At 41.9% G+C, this 22181-nt stretch overlaps 1 protein-coding gene and 1 pseudogene across 2 annotated transcripts; both read right to left on the bottom strand.

Annotated features, from left to right (window-relative positions):
• Window positions 1-2882: 2882 nt before the first annotated feature.
• Window positions 2883-16519, bottom strand: LOC118639525 (zinc finger protein 233-like). 2 transcript variants are annotated; one of them, XM_036275999.1, is made up of 5 exons: window positions 16450-16519; window positions 13527-13574; window positions 10419-10545; window positions 4581-4682; window positions 2883-3442 (listed from the first exon to the last, which is right to left on the bottom strand). In XM_036275999.1, exons 2-5 carry the CDS (start codon window positions 13539-13541, stop codon window positions 3291-3293), a joined length of 396 nt encoding a protein of 131 aa, XP_036131892.1. In that variant the 5' UTR covers window positions 13542-13574; window positions 16450-16519; the 3' UTR covers window positions 2883-3290. The 2 variants fall into 2 exon arrangements, with proteins under 2 accessions (XP_036131892.1, XP_036131891.1); XM_036275998.1 differs by having other exon boundaries at window positions 2883-4682.
• Window positions 14411-21062, bottom strand: LOC118638934 (annotated as a pseudogene).
• Window positions 21063-22181: the final 1119 nt, after the last annotated feature.

Genomic DNA, 22181 nt, shown 5'->3' with positions numbered 1-22181 from the left:
ATTCTCAGGTGAGAATTAAAAAACAATTCCACGTTTGGTAATTACCATATCTGGATCACCTGTGGTAAGTTTCATTATCTTTATCATCTGGGTCATGCAATCTTACTTTTTACTGGAAACAAATAAATTTTGGTTCGAAAGTTGGACATTGCATATGAAAATATTTGGAGGAGCTGTATGGTATCTTTTATCCAGACAGAAATTCATCTGATGACCAAGAAAAGCACCCGGAGGCCCTTTTTAGTAAGTCAAATTGTATACCCACAACTTTGGAGGGTTGATGAAATGAGCAGTTTCATGTACTTTTGGAAGATACCAGCACAGCATACACCACATCTCAAATTATTATTCTTTGATACACCAACTCTAGAAATTTCTTCCAAGAAATTCAGCATGAAGATGGATAATATTGTTCTAAAATTTTCATTGAAGTGCTGTTTATAAAACAGAAACAGGGTATTCATCAGCTAAAAACTTGCTAACATGTAATGGAATACTGCACAATTAAGTTATGATAGAGGAAGTCCAGCTTGTGTAGCTCAGTTGTTGAACTTCGACCCATGCACCAAGGGGTCGCTGGTTTGAAACCCAGTCGGGGCACATGCCCAGGTTGTGATCCTAACCCCCAGTGGGGGGCATGCAGAAGGCAGTCAATGGATGTTCTCTCTTATCAATGTTTCTGTCTCTCTCCCACTCCATTCCTAAGAAAACACCAATAAAGAAAAATTATTTGCCCTGGCCGGTAAGTCACCCTGGTAAGAGCATCACTCATGGACCAGAGTCCTGGGATCAATTCCAGCCAAGGGCACGTACCTCAGTTGCAGTTAATTCCCAGCACCAGTTGGGGTTGTGTGGATGGCAACCAATTAATGTGTCTCTTCCACATTGATGTTTCTCTGTCTCTTTCTCTCTTCGTCCCTCTCTCCCTCCAGTTCTATCTGAAGATTAATGTAAAAATGTCCTCAAGTGAGGATTTAAAAAAATAGAGAAAAAATTATTTAAGATCAATATCGATAGAAAATAATTCCAAGATATGAATGAGCAAAAAAATCAATAAACTGACAACACAGTATGCAGAGTATCCTAGTTTTCCAAGATTTAGTACAACAGTACCCAGTATCTATTTGATGATACCAAAAAAATAAAAAAAGTCCAATGAAGTATTATTACCCTGGCCTGGTAGTTCAGTTGGTTGGAGTATCATCCCAATACTCCATTATGGGTTCAATCCCCAGTAATGGGACATACAAGAATCAACCAATGAGCCCAGCCAGTGTGACTCAGCAGTTGAGCATGAACTCATGCACCAAGAGCTCGCCGGTTCGATTCCCGGTTAGGGCACATGTCCAGGTTGTGGGCCCAATCCCCAGTGGGTGGCATGCAGAAGGCAGCCAATCGATATTCTCTCTCATTGATGTTTCTCTCTCTCCCTCTCCGTTACTCTCTTTAAAATCAATAAAGGAAAAAAAAAAAAAAAAGAATAAACCAATGAGCCTGGCCAGTGTGGCTCAGTGGTTGAGCATCGACCCATGTACCAAGAGGTCGCCAGTTCGATTCCTGGTCAGGGCACATGCCCAGGTTGTGGGCCCGATCCTCAATGGGGGAAATGCAGGAGGCGGACAATCAATTTTCTCTCTTATTGATGTTTCTAGCTCTCTCTCCCTCTCCCTTCCTCTCTCTCTAAAATCAATAAAGAAAAAAAAATAGAATCAACCAATGAATGTATAAAGGGGTGGAACTAATCAATCTCTTTCTATGTCTCTCAATATAAAGTTCAGTAAAATGAAAAAAACTTAATACATTCAGCTCTCATTTATCAGTTCCAGACTCTACAGCAAAAATTTGAATTTCTGAAAAGTAGGATTCTTTATTTATAAATCAAATATTTTCGCAGTTAGAACATAGGAAATCTGTTTACAACCTTCTAAATACGATTTTTAACATTAGAGCCCTCTAGACGTGAAATAACACCCTTTAGTCACCATTACACTCATATTACCCAATATATTAAAAATAAGAAAAAATAAGACATATATTATATGTTGCAAACATTATTATTGTATGTTTAATTACACAAACACACAGTTCTTACACACAACCAGCAACCTATGAATATAGTACAACTTGTTCGATAATGAAGCAATGAAGATGTATTGCACAGCAAGGAAGAGCAAGGTTACTGCTCCTCTGAAGGCACATTATTGCCCATATGCAAGGAGTCGAGTGATTGCACCTGGTGTTGAAGGATTTGCGGGGGTGCCCAAATACATAGGCCTACAGCCCATATGTACAGCAATATTAATTTTAAGACAGGGGTGTATAATTGACTCAGACAACCGAGCACACGCTGTATAATTTTCACTGTCTCGATCAACTTTATAATGAATATGTTTGAAAAAACCACGATAGAGTGAAGCCACGAAAGTTGAAGTGTGAAGTGGCAAGGAACGACTATAAAATATTGTTTATGTGTCAGTGGTATTACTTGTATTAGTGCTTTAAATTATTTCACTTTTTAAAAAATCCCAGACATTTTATATATTTTAAAACAACTTTTCTTTATTGATTTTAGAGAGGAAGGGAGAGGGAGAAAGAGAAACATTGATGAGAGAGAACATTGACTGGCCACCTCATACATGCCCCCCACTGGGGATTGGCCCACAACCTGGGCATGTGCCCTGACTGGGAATCGAACTGGTGACCTCCTGGTGCATGCGTCAATGCTGAACCACTGAATCACACAAGCCAGGCTCAGACACTATATTTTTAAAAACTAATTTTATTTTGAAAAACAGTTTTTTTATAAGAACCTCCAAAATGCTGATACATGATTAAACTAACAAATCATAACTCACAGTAACTCTATGAAAATTTGTGTTTGGATACAGTATACTTGAAAATGCCAAGTCTGCAAATGACTGAGATTGACAAAGGAAAGTCAGTAAAAACTGCTTGAGAAGTATTTAGATAAAGCTATGCTCTAGGTTAACAGAACACTAATTCCTTAAGCAAATATCCTATTAGTGGGTGGGAACCAACTCAACCAGAGGGCAGAGGTGAGAGAATCACAAAAGAAGTAATACAGAATCATTTTTAACCAGGTGGACATCCTGACCCACTTTTATTCATTTCAATTAGGCACACTGAGAAATCTTTTTTGTCTCTGCTGACTTGACTTGGTTTCTTATTTCTTATAATGGAGGTATGGCTGAAGCGCTTACTAAACATACCACATTTATAGGGTTTGTCTCCTGTATGGATCTTCTTATGAACATGAAGACACAAGATCCTCATGAAGACTTTCCCACACTCTTCACATTTGTAGGGTTACTTGCGAGTGTGAACTTGCTGATGAGCACGAAGGCCTTTAGTTTGAATGAACCTCTTACCACAGAAACCACATTCATAGGGCTTCTCTCCTGTGTGAATTTTCCGATGTACCCTAAGGGAAGAATTACATGAGAAGCATTTCCCACACTGTTCACATTTGTAGGGTTTCTCTCCAGTGTGGATTCGATGATGGTTGTGAAGAGTCGAGGAAGAAATGAAGCTCTTACCACACACAGCACATTTGTGGGGTTTCTCTCCTGTGTGCACACGCCAATGGGCTCCAAAGTTTGAACTCCGACTGAAGCTCTTATCACACACAGTACATTTGTAGGGTTTCTCTCCAGTGTGTATTCGCTCATGGTTTTGAAGAGAAGAACACTGCCTGAAGCTCTTTCCACATACATCACATTTATATGGTTTTTCTCCTGTGTGGACACGCTGATGAGCTTGAAGTTTTGAACTTCCACTGAAGTTCTTACCACACACAGCACAATTGTAGAGTATCTCACGTGGGTGGATTCGGCGATGAACTTTAAGCTGTGAGTTATGTTTAAAGCTCTTACCACACACACCACATTTATATGGATTCTCTCCTGTATGGATCCTCTGATGAACATGAAGACATGAGCTCCACCTGAAGCATTTCCCACACTCTTCACATTTGTAGGGTTTCTCTCCTGTGTTGACTCTCTGATGAATTTGGAGAGGTGAGATTTGACTAAATTCCTCCCCAAACTCACTACACACATGGGCTTTTGCTCCTAGGTGCAACTGCTGATGATGTTCAACATTACGGCCAACGCTGAAGCCTTTCCCATTCTCATCAGAGGTTTGCTCTCCTGAGTGGATTACACTATGCTGCAATGATTTCTTCATGAAGTCATTTCCACAATTCTTGTGACTATAAGACTTCTCACCTTTGGGTACTTCCAGATCAACATCATGGTCATGAGAGCTCCTTCTCAGTTCATATCTTTTGTCAATCTGCTGATACCTACTTTGATAATTCTGTGACTCTCCTGGATACATTTTCTTCCAGAAATCAACAGTGGTCTTTATAGGAAATTCTTGATTTTTTATACTATTGAAACTCTGAACTTCCCCTTGAAGCTTTATTACATGGTTCTCATCTTCAGAAACCTGAGTAGATTCTCCTGCCCACAACTGACAGGAGGAATCAACTTGTTTTGGCAAATCAGACTTCTTGCCTTGCAGATTTATTATCAATTCTTGATTTCTGATTAACTTACTTGTGAGTTGTCCCCATATTTGCCAACACACGAGGTCTTCATGAAAAAGGGAACTTAATCCTACTATTTGAAGAGTCTCTATCTCATTTTGATTCCAATGTCCTGGAATGATAAGGAGAATTCAGAGATGAAGGTGAGTACAAATGAATGTCTGTTCAGAGATAAAAATATATCACAGATCAACCATATAGGGAGATCATATTTAATCAGCTTGACTTTCTCTTTGTCTTTTTTCAGCCTACGGAAATAAAGTGTTCATGATTAGGCTCCTATTTACTAAATGTTAAAGAGACTCTTATCGGTATAACAAAACTTACCTAATAAGGTCAAAATGAGAGTTACATGGCTAGAGAAGAAGACATTCCCAGCAAAAGTGAAAAGAATTATATAATATTCAATAGGTGAACATTATAACTGAAAAAAAAAATAGAAAACTCATTCCCATAACTGATACAACTTATGGGAGTAAAAATCCGATAATTGTTGCCACATAATTGGGCTGAATTTTCTGATGAATGTGAGTGGTTAGTGTTAGTGTCCCAGTTTTGTATATATGTATTTATAAAAACAGGATGGACCCCAATGATCATGCCTCCTACTGCCCATATCCTATCAAATCCCTTCTCACAACATGTCAGATTTGGTCTATGAAGCCAACAGAATATAGCAGAAGTGAAACTACATCACTTCTATGGTTAGGTCACACAAGAAATTATAGTTTCTGCCTTCCACTCTCTTGGGTATAACCAGCAAAGGAGAACTAGTTGCCAGGTTTGGAGGACACTGAGGCAATCTAAGGAACACAATCACAGGCAAGGAATCGAGGTCTTCAGACAAAGACCATGTCAATGAGTCCATCCTGGAAGCCAATCATTCAGTCCCATTAGCCTTCAAAGGCCTGAAGCTCTGCTAGACTCCTTGACATCACTCAGCTAAGCTGCCTTCAGATTCGTGACTCACAAAAATATAAATAAATGCTGTTTTTGTAAGCACCTAACTTTAAGAATAGTATGCTATAAAGATATAAACAGCTAATACAAGTACCATAAATATTATAATTAGGTTAGATATTCATCAGAAGAGTAACTATGTTCTGACATAATTGTTTAGTCACACTGATTTTTCCTCCACTTGTGAGCTGTCTCCAGGAGTGAAGACAGTGAGATCCACCTAGCACCATTCTCTGTGAACATTTGTTTATAAGAATTCTCAAGGGAGAAGAAACTCTTTAGTTTGTGCATCTTCTCAGTGAAAATGAGCCTCAAGAATATTCTTTTTTTTATCCTCACAGGAGGACATTTTTGCATTTATCTAAAATGGAGCAGGAGGACGAGAGAGAAACATCAATGTGAGAGAGACACATTGACTGGCTGCTACCCACATGACCCCAACGGGGCCGGGGACAAACTGCAACCAAGGTGCGTGCCCCTAGCGGGAACCGAACCTGGAACTCTCTGGTCCACAAGCCGACGCTCTAACCACTGAGCCAAACTGGCCAGGGCAAAAATAGTCCTCATAGATGCAACAGGGCAACTAAATGGACACATTCAATGCAAAATCAAGGGATATACAAATGCTGCCAAAAACGACTTTTTATAAGGTAGAGGTGGATAGAATATACTGTAAGATTTGTTTTGCGCTCTGAAGGGCACAAATTACAGAGATGCATCCATTTGTCAAAACTACTCAAATTGCATGCTTAAAATGTATGTATGTAAATGTGACCACAATAAAAAGAACCTAAACAAATATGGAGTAATGTCACTTCCTGAAAATTCATGGAGTTGTTCATTTATAATCTATGCATTTTTTTTTAGCCTCACCCGAGGACATTTTTCCATTTATTGTTCAGATAGAGTGGGAAGGAGAGAGAGAGAAAAATCGACATGAAAGGGACACATCAAGTGGCTGCCACCCGCACGACCCAACCAGGGCCAGGGACAAACTACAACCGAGGTATGTGCCCTTTGCGGAAACCGAACCTGGGTCTCTAAGGACCGCGGGCCGACGCTCTAACCAATGAGCAAAACCGGCCAGGGCCTATGCATTTTTACGTACATATTTTAATAAAATGTTGGCCCAGAATTGAAAAATAAAAGTAAAGATTTTTTTCAAGTAGGCAAAGCATCCTTGGCTGGGGAGCTCAGTTGGTTAGAGTATTGTGCAATACGCAACAGTTGTGGGTTTGAATTCTGGTCAGGGCACATAGAATCAACCATTAAATACTGAAATAAAACAACAAATTCGTGTTTCTCTCTCTTTCACCCTCCCCCACACTTCCTCTCTTTCAATCAATAAATGAATTAAAAAAGGAATTTCCTGTGTTTAACAAAATTAAAGCAATTTTTTAAAAAAAGGCAAAGCAGCCCTGGCCGGTGTGGCTCAGCTGTTAGAGCGTCGGCCCGTGGTCCAGAGAGACCCATGTTCGGTTCCCGCTAAGGGCACGTACCTTGTTTGTAGTTTGTCCCTGGCCTTGGTTGTGTTGTGCGGGAGACAGTCACTCGGTGTGTCCCTTCCACGTCGATGTTTCCTTCCCCTCTATCTGAACAAAAAATGGAAAAATGTCCTCGGGTGAGGCTAAAAAAAAAAAGGCAAAGCAGCCGAGCTGTTGTTGCTCACTGGTTGAGCCTTGACCCATACACCAAGATGTCACCAGTTCAATTCCCAGTCAGGGCAAATGACCAGGTTTTAGGCCAGATCCCTATTAGGGGGCATGCAAGGGGCGGCCAGGCGACATTCTCTCTCATCGATAAAAAAAAAAAAAAAAAAATCAATAAGGAAAAAATATTAAATCAATGAATAAATGAATAAAAATTAAAAAGGCAAAGTATTTTTAAAGCTACCTGGTAACAAAAACAAAAACAGTGTAATTGAGATGGTAATTTTCAAGTCAGGTACATACAGAAAAATAAGGAACTGAGTCAAATGGAGCCAGCATCCCACCTTCCTGATTGTACAAAAAATTCACACATCATAAAGACAGAAAAAGAAAGGATAAAAAGCCATAGAAAAATTTCTTCCACTATGCACAACAGGCAGGATCTCATCTGCCAGAATAGCAGGTAGATTTTCTTATTCTTAGTTTTTATGTTTGTCTGATTTAATTTTTTTATTTTCTATAATATATACAGAATATAATAGGGGTGACCGTAGTTACTGTATTTTAGGCTGGATTGATCTGAGCAATATACATAGTAAAGGTAAATGAAAGAAAAAGGGAGTGAAGAAAAGGGAGAAATGAAGGAATGGAAGGGAGGAGAAACAAAGGTAGGCAGGAAGGATGTCACTAGGTAAACGGATGGGGCAGTTCCCATAATGGCAATGCAGAAAGAACAGTTCATGAGAAGCTGTGAGGGAGCCATTTTACTACCATTCAAATGGGACCACCTACCCAATCATCCTTTAGTCTATTCTTTCATCCACTTACTCCTTCATCAAAGAAATATTTAATGAACATATCCTGTGTTACATCTGTTAGAAGCACCTGGTACACAGCAACAAAGAAAACAGATACAACCCAGCAGATGTGGCTGAGTGTCAACCCATGCACCGAGAGGTCACCGGTTCAATTCCTGGTCAGGGCACATGCCCAGGTTGTGGGCCTGATCCCCAGTGGAGGCATGCAGGAGGAGGCCAATCGATGTTCTCTCTCATCGATGTTTCTATCTCTCCCTCTTTCTTCCTCTCTCACTAAAAATCAATAAAGAAAAAAAAAACTAAAACAGATACAATCCCTGCTATCTTGACATTACAGTCTGAAGAGCAGGGGAAAGCTGTATACAAGTACAGTCGTCCCTCGCTACTTCGCGCTTGGACTTTCACAGCTTCACGCTGTCATGGTTTTTCTTTTTTTTTATCCTCACCTGAGGACATTTTTGCATTAGAGCATGAGGGAAAAAGAGAGAGTAACATCAATGTGAGAGAAACGCATCAAGTGGTCACCACCCACACGACCCCAAGGGGCCGGGACAAATTGCAACCGAGGTACATGCCCTTAGTGGGAACCAAACCTGGGACTCTCCGGTCCGCGGGCCGATGCTCTAACCGCTAAGCCAAACTGGCCAGGGCTCTATGGTAATTTTTTAAATACTTTATTACTATATTTGAAAAACTGCGATAGAGTGAAGCCATGAGAGTCGAACCGCAAAGTGGCGAGGGATGACTGTGTATAAGTAAAGAATCCTACTCCGCAGAAATTCATTTATCACGGTAGAGTCTGGAACTGATTAACCGCGATAAATGAGGGCCGACCTAAACAAAATATATTCTGTTAATATATCAGTTAATATATCTGTTAAAATATATTCTGTAAATAATGATCAGTCACAAAGTAAGGCAGGGTAGGGGGCTAAAGATTTTAAGCAGAGTGGTCAGAGCTGGCTTCTGGGATGATATTAAGAAGGCAAGGCTAATAAAAACCATTCCTTTATCTCACTGTGTAAAGACTCCTCCCTCCCCTCTCCTGTCCCAGTCCCTGGGGGACACAGATGATCCCCTTATCTCTCAGTGCAAAGACCCCACCCCACCCATGCCCCTGGCTTTTGTGAGAAGGCAAGCCAGGTGCAGCCCCTTTGGCAATGTAGTGACCCCGCCCTTGGCTTTTGTAATTCCCAGTACATCCTCCAACTGCCTAAACTACAGTGGAACTAGGAGGCCCCCAAATGCCTCAAAGGCTTATCATGTATAAAAGGCAGCAGGAACCTGGGTGCGGGGCTCAGCCTTTGCAGGTGACTCCCCTGAGACAGCACCTGTGCTCATTAAACAGTCCTTTTCTAATCCTCTGAGTGCACTGCAGTCTGTCTCTTCTGCTGAACAAATTTCTGCCATAACAAGATAACATCTGAGCAGACACAATGAGTAAGGACCAAGAGAATGTAATGGGGAGAATGTCCCAGCCAGAATATAGAGGAGCAAGAGAAAGACCACGAGGTAGAGGTACAGTCCACAAGTTTGAAACCCAGAAAGTAGCCTTGTATGGCTAGAAGGCTATGAAAAGGAAATCACACCAGGCTGGACTCTAAGGACACAGGGAGGATTTTGGATTGTATGAGTGAGATGGGAAGTCAGGGAAGGGTAAACGAGAAGTGACCTGATCTGACTGAGATGATCTGGCTGCTGTTGGAGAACAGACTATAAGAAGCCAACGCAGAAGCAGGGAGACAGTGAGAGACCTGTAAGTAAGCTGAGTAATGAATGACAGAGGCTTGGGCCAGGGAGGCCCCCCTTGGGTAGTGAGAAGGTCAGCACCTGGCTTGTGCCCCGGAAGGACTCAGAGCTGCCTGGTTCTCACGTGAACACCCACCTCCTTAAGTTTCTGTCTTTACCATCTGAACTTACTCTTCCCTCCCCAAGTGTAATCCAATCCAATTTGAAGGGTTAACACATTGTGAAAAAGAAATGGCTTATGTACAAGGTAGATAAGTTAAAGACCAAAATTTTTATTCCAATACTACAATCCTCATGCACTCATGCATATATTTCTCCAAATTCTGAATTGGACCAGTTGTAATAAATAAACAGGTAATAAAATGATCACCCTTTCCTGATTTACTCCCAATTTTGGTTACACTGTATGCGGTTCCAACAATGAGTTATGCTATCTTTATTGTTTCCTTCAATACAATAAAGATGTAACTCACCAACTGATTTAAAACCCCACCAAGATGTCCCAACTGCAATTTGCAAAAAGTAGGAAAGGTACAGAAAAGCTATCCCACAGAACATAGGAAATTCAGATCCCCAGCTTCAAGTACACATAAGAGTCCAAAAGTCTTAAACATGTGAAGTCAAAATACTCCCAGGAGCTGACATTCAGTTACAGAGGGCCCCTGTCCTCACCCACTGAGACCAGGTTGTGCAAGTTCTCCAGCATCACGTCTCGGTACAGCTTCCTCTGGGACAGGTCCAGCAGCCCCAGCTCCTCCTCGGTGAAGACCACAGCCACATCCTTGAAGGTCACCATCTCCTACAACACCAAACACATGCAACCTCAATCTTATGACCAATGGCCACTGGGAGACGGGCAGCACTGAGTGGCAGAGAGGATGGGTGGGAAGTTCCGGATTCTGAGGGCCTTGAGACCCCTTTATGTAGTTTCCTCCCCTTCTCAATTCAGCATGTCAATTTCACACCCTAATTTTCCACATTCCCATCAAAAGTATGTGCAATTAAATAATAATCCCTGCTTATTTCACTTGGTGTCCTTTTTTAGTATTCCTACAGTAAGCGCCCTGGAATTGTAACTCTTGAATGGCGGCAGATATACATTACATAAGTTGACTAATACCACCAAATTGTTCCAAGAAGGTTAGGTCAATTTACTTCCAACAGGGTCTGATAGCTTTTATTTTTGTTTTCTCACTCACACATTCACTAAACCTGGGTACTTTCACTTTGTTACAATTTGACACACCAACTGGTCACACATCTGAGGAGCTATAAAATTGGTCCTCGGGTGAGGATAAAAAAGAAACTAAATAAAGTAAAATTGGTCCTCTGTGCTCTCGTGCTATCTGTGACACTGTTTATGACAGCATTCAATGTGTCTGACCGTATTCATGCCTCAGTTTAAATCCCAAAGCTATGCCCCTCCCAAGTTTCATGATTTTAGACCAACAGATCCCTTAATCTATTTCCTCATCTGTGTAATGATGCCCACATCAGAATATTCTTATATGTACAAATGAATGAAGATATATGTGCTACTATAAGTATACTAAAGTTCACATGTGGCTATACAAATTTAAATTTAAAGTGATAATTATCTAAAATTAAAATTTCTCAAACAGACTCATAGATACAGAGAACTTTTTGTTGGTTGCCAGATGAGAGAAGGTTGGGAGGAAGGGTGAAAATGATGAAAGGATTAAGAAGTACAAATTGGTTGTTAGAATGAGGAACCTCAAAGGGAAGGGGGAAGGTGGGGCAGAAAAAGAACAACCAAAGAACTTATATGCATATGTGCATAACCAATATACACAGACAATACTGTGAGAAGGCAGGTGGAGGGTGGGATTGGGGAAGAGGGGGTTAAGGGGGGAAAAAAAGAGGGACATCTGTAATACATTCAACAATAAAGATAAGTTTAAAAAGAAAAAATAAATAAATTAAAAAAAAAATCTCTCCCACAGTTGCACTAACACATTTCTTTCTTTCATTTTTTAATCCTCACCCGAGAACATTTTTCCATTTTTTTGTTCAGATAGAATGGGAGGGAGAGAGAGGAAGAGAGAGAGAGAGAGAGAGAAACGTCGATGTGAAAGGGACACATTGAGTGGCTGCCACCCGCACGACCAACCACGGCCGGGGACAAATTGCAACCGAGGCATGTGCTCTTAGTGGGAACCGAACCCGGGTCTCTCTGGACTGCAGGCTGACGCTTCAACTGCTGAGCGAAACTGGCCAGGGCGCACTAACACATTTCAAATGCTCAAGAGACACGTCGCCTGTGGCTACCCTGTCAGACAGCACAACATGGAACATTTCCATCGTTGAAGTTCTACTGGGCAGTGCTTTCTTAGACACTATATACCTAGCACATAGTAGGTCCTCAATGAATGTTAGCTTTTATTACTATACTTATCATTGGTATGGTAAGGGGATGATTACATTTTCATTTATTCAACTCCGCTGTCTTTTTTAAAAAATCCTCACCCGAGGACATTTTTCCATTTTTTGTTCAGATATAGCAGGAGGGAGGGAGGGAGGAAGGAAGGGAGGGAGGAACATCTATGTGAAAGACACATCGACTGGTTGCCTCCTGCATGACCCTGACCAGGGGCAGGATGAACCACAGCCGAGTTACATGCCCTTGACCAGAATGAACCCGTGATTCATTGGTCTGTAGGCCAACGCTCTAACCACTGAGCCAGGGCCCACTGCAGTCTTTTAATGTTTGCATGGTACAGCTATTTCCATTCTTTTAGTTTCACCTGCCTGGGTTATTTTATTTGAAGTGAGTTTTTCATAGCATATTTCTTTTAAATGTTTTGTTTTCATTGACTTTTGATAGAGTGGAAGGGAGAGTGAGAGAGATAGAAATATTGAGAGAGAAACACCGATTGGTTGCCTCCTGCATGACACCTACTGGGGATCCCACAACACAGGCAGGGGCCTGAACCGGAATCCAGCTGGTGACCTCTTGGTGCATAGGACAGTGTTCAATCCACTGAGCCACAGTAGCCGGGCATCCACAATACCAATCTATATATATATAGATAGATATATATATATATATATATTTTTTTTCCCTTTATTGACTTGAGAGGAAGCGAGAGGGAGAGAGATAGAAACACTGATGAAAGAACATCGACTGGCTGCCTCCAGCATGCCTCACACTGGGGATTGGGTCCACAACCTGGGCATGTGTCCTGACCGAGAATTGAACAGGAGACTTCTTGGTGCATGGGTCGACGCTCAACCACTGAGCCACACTGGCCAGACACCAATTCCTATATTTTAATTAGTAATTTAGACCATTTGCATCAGTGGGGGGCATGCAGAAGGCGACCAATCGATGTTTTCTCTTATCGGAGTTTCTCTCTGTCTCTCTCCCTCTCCCTTCCTCTCTCTCTCAAACCAATAAAGGAAAAAAAATTGTCTTGAATATTCCCTTTATCCCCAAAAACTATTCTTACTGGACAAAAAATTCTGAGTTAAAAGTTATTTCTTTCAGCATTTACAGAAGGCAACTAATCGATGTGTCTCTATCACATGGATGTTTCTTTCCCTCTCTCTCTTTCTCGTTCCCTCTCTCCCTCCCACTCTATCTGAAAATCAATTGGAAATTATCCTTGGGTGAGGATTTAAAAGAAATACAAATAAAACCAATATAAAAACTAGTAACTGGCACATAACAAATACTTGTCCTTCTCCTTTTCAAAGAAGAAAAAAATTATGTGTATAATCTGAGATAGATTATGAGATAAAAATCAAAACTCAACTCACCTGGCACTTGGTCATTTTCTCCTGGTCCTTCTGGGGAAGCGCAGAGTCCTGGGAAGGCAGATGTGGCAGAGGAGAGAGAAGCCATAAGACACAGGCCCTGAAACATACGGCTACTCTGTGTGAATTTTGAAAACTGAGCCCTCCCTTTGACCCATATCACTAACCTCTCAGCCAGGGAGGGGCCCTTGGGCAGTCAACAACCCCCCAACTCTAAGCAGTAAGGCCAACACAGAGTCCCTTGAAGGTCCCAGAGTTAACATTCTCAGCCTTGTGGAAAATGAAAGGCAGTGGAATGTACTGGCCATGACCATGAGAGTAAACTCTGAGGCCAAAGGTCTGGGTGGGGCATAACATCAGGTCTCCACTATTTTTTTTTTTTGAGTTTTTATAGATTATTTTATTTTGCAACAAACCTTTGAGATAGGTGCTATAATTTCATGCCTATCACACAAACAAGAAAACTGAACCGTGGTAAATGACTAATAGATACCGAAATAGAATACAGTTTTCAAAATGAAATTGTGTGGCCCTGGCTGATTTGGCTCAGGCCCGCTTTGGCCCGCGGACCAGAGAATCCTCGGTTCAATTCCCACTAAGGGCACGTACCTCGGTTGCAGTTTGTTCCCAGGCCAGGCTGGGGTTGTGTGGGTGGCAAGCAATCGATATGTCTTTCTCACATCGATGTTTCTCTCTCTCTCTTACCCCCTCTCTCCCTCCCACTCTATCTGAAGATAAATGCAAAAATATCCTTGGGTGAGGATTAAAAATAAATAAATAAAATGAAATTGTGTGTATACAGTTGAATTCATAAAAATAAATACACTAATCAAAAGCTACATTAACAGCAAATCCAAATGCGAAGATATTTTTCTGAATTCTATGTTTTATCGAGTGTCAAAAACCACCAATCTTTTAGTCCTTTTCTTGCACGTTATTCTGTGTCCACGTACTCTGCATCTGATTGGATCCCTGGATTTTATTTCACTTTCTGTGTGATGTTCTCCACAGATCTATATCATTGGCTGCTGCTCTGGGGACTGGACATTCTCCTGGGTGTCTATTGTTAGACCTGAGCACCAACAAACTCCTCGCTCTGCCCAGGTTTCCACTATTGATTCTTCTAACCCACTATCTCTTTGTGCCTATTTCCATATCTATAAAAATAGGGATAATACCATTAACTAGCTCACGGCATTGTCAGGAGGTTTGAACAAATATATTAAAATAAGCATGCAGTATCTGAGAGCTACTTATGTTCCCATGTAATCCTACTCCAGGCAGAAGTACTCTAGTAGGAATGAGAGTAATGCATCCACTTCTCAAAACCCGGAAGAAATGCCCGTTCATAATGTCCAATTCCCTCACTCTGGCCGATTATTTGCTGCACTCGCCTGCTCTACCCAGTAATGGAGTTTTGCAAGATCTGGCATTTCACAGTATTTAGTAAGAGAAAGCAAGTGGGGCCTGCACTGCCTGTCTATTGTCTTTTGCATGTAAGATAACTTAACTTTGGAGTACCAGGGTAACTTTCCTTTTTCTGGACCCCTCAGGGAACAACCAATGACCAGAGCAGAGACTATAAATCCTCAATGTTATTTTTATAGTCTTAATTGTTGACTATTAACTCTCTAGTACCCACCCACCTAAGTAGATGATCTATATCTATCATTTTGCTTTTCATCCAATCCCAGAGGTTTACCTGCTGTGCTTTCTCTCACCTCCCTAATCTATCATCAATGGATTTCATGTAAAGAATTTATAGCTCCTCTGCCCTGGCCAGTGTGGCTCAGCGGTTGGAGATCAGCCTGCGGACCAGAGAGTCCCAGGTTCGGTTCCCGCTAAGGGCACGTACCAAAAATTAAAAAAAAAAAAAAAAGAATTTATAGCTCCCCTTCATTGTAATGTAAAAAATAAGGTAGAACACTGCCATTCTCTGGAGCATTATCTCAATCCATTGAGATTTTGCTTCTGGGCAATTGTCAACAGCTGTTCAAATAAACTAACAAAGATTCTCTATATATTTGAAGTTTTCTTTCATTTTGCAAAAATGGTGGTGCAATTTATGCCAGATACAGAAAGTCACCCAGGCAGGAAGCCTTGGAAAACTCATGTGGGAAGGGCCCCCACGGCAAACGTTCAACCTTTCATATCGCTGATCACAAGTGTACACACACTCCCATCTTTCCTCCCTAGAGATAATATTTAGGCCTCAGTGATATTTCAGCTCCATGCCCAGAAAAGCTGCAAAACCAGGCCAAGCAGGCCAGCCAGCTGCAAGGACTAAGAACCCGCGCCCTGGCACTGACCAGACAGTGGAGACCAAGAGACTCTGGAAGGGCATATCTGGAAGAGCTGATGAATATTCTATTGAGATCTTCCCCTAAAAATAGCGCCTTTGGAAAGCAGATAAAAACCCGCAAAGTAAGCCATCTGAGGCTCTTACCTCAGGCCTGAACTTTTTGTTTCCTTTCTCCTATACGTTTACAGTTCCCAGCACACATAAGTACACTCTTAAAATCATCTGCACTCTGCTGTGAAACCTTACCTGCACCAAGCCAAGAACCCGCACACAACTGGCTGGCTGAAGGGTGAATGGGCCCTCTGGTGACACTACTGTTAACTCGGTCCCCGTCCGGTGACACTAATTATTAACCCCACTCTGGACAGGAAAAATAGAGAAATAACTCTCCAAAGATCTTATCACTACAAGGCGGCAAGCTAGCGGAAGTAGGGAAGGCGAGGGAACCCGGCCCAGAGACCCGCAAACCTAAAATCGCCACCCCGGATCGCTCCCTTTTCCACGCGGGAACCAGGCACAAACCTGCCCTCCGCGCTTCTATTCCCCGAGCGAGGATGGCACCTGCGGGTCCGACACCAGGCAAAGCAGGAACAGACAAAGATTTCTGCGCAGTCACTCACTCACCTCCTGCCAGGTATGGATGATTCCCGTGCGTGGCTCTCCAGAGTCCGCTAGGGAAACAAGGGCTGGAGCTCCTCCCTCCCAGAGCGGAAGTGGCTCTGACCACATGGCGTCTCTGGACTACATTTCCCAGAATCCTCCACAAGGTTATGCTAAGGTAGGTTGCCAGGTTAAATTAAAAAAATAAAGTGGTTCGGTTCGTTCAGTTCCCTTTTGGCCATTGACCTCTTTGTATTCTGTTTATCTTCCTTTCCTTATTTTTTTAAATTTTATAAATCAGAGTACTAATAAGTTTGACCGAGAATAAATGTAGCTGTATAGGGCAGAAAGACCAAAAAATGATCTCAGTCTTTTTGATGTGGCTTTCTTTAGTTTACCTGCGGCTGGATTCATCTAAATCTCTGACAGTTTATTTTGCGTGAGCTGTTCATTCTGAAATGCTGAAAACACACACACCCACACACACACGTAACTTCTCATCAACCCACAAAAGAAATACCAAAAGTTTTGCATTTTTGGTGAGTTGTAAGTGCTCATTTTGATATTAATTTTCTGGCAAGTGAAAAAAGATGAAATGTCAAACAAGTAAAGGCATGTATGTTGAATATATATATATATATATATATATTTACCTTGGATGGTTTGGCTGAGCGGTTAGAGTGTGGGCCCACAGACCTAAGAGCCAAGGGTTTGATTTCCAACCAAGGGTTCTTACCTTGGTTCCAGGTTCCATCCCTGGCCCTGGATAAATATTGGAGCCAACCAATTTATATATCTCTCTGACATTGATGTTTCTGCCTCTTTCTCTCTCTCCCTTTCTTCTTCCCCACGACTCTATCTATAAATCAATGGAAAAATATCCTTGAGTGAGGATTACAAACAAAAAAAATTTTTTTAAACTCACCTTCAAATATCTCAAAGAATGTTTTATTTTTCTACAAGGTGGTTGAAATGAACCATGATTATTCAAAAACTATGTGTGGAAATAGCGATCCTGCTCAAATAACTGTAAAAAATTCAACTTTTTTTTTCAGCTCTATTGAGGTATGATTGTCAAATAAAATTATAATATATTTAAAGTATATGTGATGAATTGAAATGTGTATAGTGAGTATATTGTGGAAGGATTGTCACAATATAATTAATTAACATATCCATCTCCTCATGTTGCTAAATTTTTTTATGGTGAGAACCTTTAAGATCTGCTCTCTTCCCCTGGCCAGTTTGGCTCAGCGGTTAGAGCATTGGCCTGCAGTCCAGAGAGACCCGGGTTCAGTTCCCGCTAAGGGCACGTACCTCAGTTGCAGTTTGTCCCCGGGCCTGGTTGGGTCGTGAGGGCGGCAACCACTGGATGTGTCTCTTTCACATCCATGTTTCTCTCTCTCTCTCTCCCTCCCACTCCCTCCCACTTTTTAATCCAGTGAGGATTAAAAAAAGATCTACTCTCTTGCCCTGGCAGGTTTGGCTTAATGGTTAGAGCGTCAGCCCACGAACCAGAGAGACCCAGGTTTGGTTCCCGCTAAGGGCACCTACCTACCTCGGTTGCAGTTTGTCCCTGCCGTGGTTGGGATTGTGTGGGTGGAGACCAGTCAATGTATCTCTCTCACATTGATGTTTCTCTCTCTCTCCCTTCCTCTCTCCCTCTCGTTCTATCTGAAGATAAATGCAAGAATGTCTTTGGATGAGAATTAAAAAAAAAAAAGACTGTACTCTCTCAACAAATTTCAATTATAGTCACCATACTATATATTAAATCTTCAGACTTTAATCATCTTATAATTTAAGGTTTGTATCCTTAACCAACCTCTCATTTCCTACCACCCAGCCCCCAAGCAACCACCACCATTCTATTCTGTTTCCATGAGTTTGACTTTTATTATTTCACTTAGAGTCCACATGTAGTTCTACCATGCAGAATTTGTCTTCCTCTGTTGGGATTATTATACTTAACATAATGCCCTCCAGTTTCATTCATGTTGTTGCAAATATTTCTTCATATTTTCTGTAAACCAAATGTTTGGATTACAGGTGCAGTTTATTCATTTTACTTTAGAAATAATATTTTATGGGTGGTTCTGTTTACATCTCCTGGAAGCTGCCAAGGTATCCTAAAAGAGAACAAGATGAGAAGTCGTTCTCCATCGAATATCAAGACTCATTGCGAAGCTATGGTAACTAAGGCAGTGTGGAATTGATAAAAGTGTTGAAAAATAGACCAAAGGGAATTAAGAGCCAAATTAGACCTCTAACAGTATATAGATTACTGATGTTCTTTAAACATAATACTACCAACTAGTCGGGAATGAGGAAAAATTTCGGTAACTGGTATACAAACAACTAGATATTCATATAGAGAATAATTTAATTCTGCCAGAGGCCATTTATACCTTGAAGATTCCATAAGTTGATTTTAATTCTGCTACCCACCAACAAATTAATTTCAAAAAAAGAGAAGGGGAAGGAAGGAGGGAGGATAGAAGGAGCAGCAGAGAGAGAGAATGTGAGAGATAGAGAGAGATCACTCAGAGTAAATTATCAGTTCAGAAGTTTCAAGGAAAAGAAGTCGTGATAGTGGAGGTGGGTTTTCCTGGACTTCTATGCTTATGCTATTATAACCACATTGCAATTAGATCTGGATCAACGAGGGAAACTGGGCTCCAGCTGAAGCAGGAGATGAAGTGAAGCAGAGCCAGTCCCAGGACAGCCAGGACCAAGAAGTGGTGGCTGTCTGAGGTTGAAGGAGGAGAAGCAGCCAGAGGAGCCATGGCAACAACTGCCCCACCTCCCAGGCTGAGTAAATTTTAGGAAAGAAGGATGGATCAACCATCTTTTATGGGAAGAAATATAGCCCTGAGAGCTTTCCCTTTCTGCTGTGGACCTGTGTTTCCATCTCAGAGTCTTTTATAATATCCTTGTGATTTTTTTTTCTTGTCCCATTGGCTTTTAAGGGTTTTAAGTCCACATATTTATGAATGTTTCCATTTTCCATATTTTATTATTTATTAAAGTCCTCACCCAATGATATTTATTTATATTTTTTATTGATTTGACCAAGAGCGAAAAGAGAGAGAGAGAGAGAGAGAACATTGATGTGAGAGAAATATCAATGTGCAGAGAAACATCTATTTGTTGCCTCCCACACACGCCTCCACTAGGGATTGAAACCACTACCTAGGTATGTGCCCTAACCAGGAATGGAACCCACAAACTTTTGTTGTATGGTATGACACACCAACCATCTGAGCCACCCAGCAAGGACACTGATTGGTTCTTCTTTGTCCTGATCAGGCATCGAAACCACAATTTTGGCATATCAGGACATACTGTAACCAACTGAGCTACCTGACCAGGGCCCAGAGTCTGTTTTTTGTTTTTGTTTTTTATCCTCACCCGAGGATATTTTTCCATTTTTTGTACAGATAGAGTGGGAGGGAGAGAGAGGAAGGGAGAGAGAGAGAGAAACATCGACGTGAAGGGACACATCGAGTGGCTGCCACCCGCACGACCAACCAGGGCTGGGGACAAACTGCAACCGAAGTACGTGCCCTTAGCGGGAACCGAACCCGGGTCTCTCCAGACCACAGGCCGACACCCAGAGTCTGTTTTTAATTTTTTGGTTAATCCTCACCTGAAGATGTTTTCCATTGTTTTTTTAGAGCATGTGGAAGGGAAGGGGGGGCGGGGAGAAACATCAGTGTGAGAGAGACACATGGATTGGTTGTCTCTAGCAGGACCCTGACTGGGAGTGGGGATCAAACCTGCAAATCAGGTATGTGCCCTTGACTGGAAAACCAACAACCCTTTGGTTCAAGGGCTGATGCTCCAACTGCTGAGCCAAACTGGCCAGGGCCAGAGTACACTTTTTATTTGTTTATTTTATTTTTTTATCCTCATCGAGGACATTTTTACATTTTTGTTCAGATAGAGTGGGAGGAAGAGAGAGGAAGAGAGAGAGAGAGAGAGAGAAACATTGACATGAAAGGGACACATCGAGTGGCTGTCTCCAACACAACCCCCACCGGGGTCGGGGAAGGGAAGGGGGGGGGGACATCAGTGTGAGAGAGACACATGGATTGGTTGTCTCTAGCAGGACCCTGACTGGGAGTGGGGATCAAACCTGCAAATCAGGTATGTGCCCTTGACTGGAAAACCAGAGAGACCCACCGGGGTCGGGGACAAACTGCAACTGAGGTACGTGCCCTAGTGAGAACTGAACCCGGGTCTCTCTGAACTGTGGGCTGACGCTGTAACTGTTGAGCCAAACTCGCCAGGGCAAGAGTATGCTTTTAAATCAGGACACTGCAATGCTTTGTAACCAATCTTCTAGTTTCGTGTCTTTAAGTTTCTTTTAAAATTCTTTAGGACCCTCAAAAAAAGCAATGAAGGGATGTAGTTGATGGTCTGAGAGCTTTATTCAACTTCCTCTAGAAGTATAAAGAGAGAATGATGGGTTAATAGTTAATGATGTAATGCAGAGCTGATTAATGGCATTAGCTGTACCCAAAGACCAGGACTTCTCCCCCAGCTACACTTAACAAGGAACCATTTCTTCACATTAGCTGTGCCAGTGTCTTCAAGGACTTATTAACTATAAGGTCCTTACCTGGATATGCCATCTTTGGGTTTTTCTATCAGATACTGTAAGAACGAGGTGGTGCTGAGTAAGCAGAAGAGTGCAGAAGACCTGCTGGGCTGCCTCTAAGGAGAAAATAGCAACCGGCTTGTACAGACTAAGGATTTTTAAATTTAATCGTTAGCTGAGGAGACGTGGTCATATTTGATTGGTCAGGGCTGGGGTCTCCCGAGTTCTTGATTGGTCGGGGTCTGGGGTCTCCTGAAACTTGTTTTTCTTGTCGAGTGACCGTTTGCAGTTTAAGGTGGGTTAGGGTGGTTCGTCATTTCCTTCCCACTGACTGGAATGATGGGTTTTGGTTTTCTGGAATGAGAGGCTTAGGGCAAGGTTAAACGATAAGAGTGATGGGCTTTGGTTTCTTGGAATGAGAGGCTTAGGGCAGTAATATGAAAGTTAAGAGCTAACAGATACTTTTCTTCTTGGTCTGACTAGAATATTTTATTTGGCTTAAAGGGTCAATGCCCTGAGAGTGGGAAAAGTTATGTTGGGGAGACTATGTCATTCAAAAATCATTGAGTCCCACCAGCTCTTTGATATGTATTGGGTGAGCTTGGGTGAGTTCCCTTGAAATTCTGGACCCTTCTGTTGTTAGAAGATAAGCTGAATTTCTTTGATCTGTCTTTTTCAAAGTCCTTGAGGTAGAGCTAAAGGTTAAGGTTGTGAAAAATCCAGGCTAGCCATGGCCGTTTGACTCAGCAGTTAGAATGTCCGCCTGTGGTCCAGAGAGACCCAGGTTTGGTTCCTGCTAAGGGCACGTGCCTCGGTTGCAGTTGTCCCCGGCCCTTGTTGGGTCATGCTGGTGGCAACCACTCGATGTGTCCATTTCACGTCGATGTTTCTCTCTCTCTCTCCCTCCCACTTTTTCTAAACAAAAAATGGAAAAATATCCTCAAGTGAGGATAAAAAACAAACAAACAAACAGGCTAAAGCAGGAGAGGAGGAAAAAAACGGATGGCTGATTTTCAACTTTGGCTTTATAATTGAAGTTGCTTTCTAGGGGTCTAAACAAAATCTTTTACTACATGAATGTGAGCCCAAGCTCATTTGGCTCTGAGGATAAGGGAGGGCTTACTCCCTCCACCTCCAATCTCAGGCATTTGTA

This window comes from Molossus molossus, unplaced genomic scaffold (genome assembly GCF_014108415.1).
Source record: "Molossus molossus isolate mMolMol1 unplaced genomic scaffold, mMolMol1.p scaffold_m16_p_21, whole genome shotgun sequence".
NCBI classification, from domain to species: Eukaryota; Metazoa; Chordata; class Mammalia; order Chiroptera; family Molossidae; genus Molossus; species Molossus molossus.
The sequence above is the reverse complement of the archived record's forward strand: the minus strand, read 5'-3'. Positions and strand labels throughout refer to the sequence as shown.

Coding starts and splice junctions, on each gene's coding strand:
- LOC118639525 (XM_036275998.1), bottom strand. Junction 4,683..10,418: donor GCACAACCTGGTCTCAGTGG/GTGAGGACAGGG, acceptor TTATCATTCCAG/GACATTGGAATCAAAATGAG.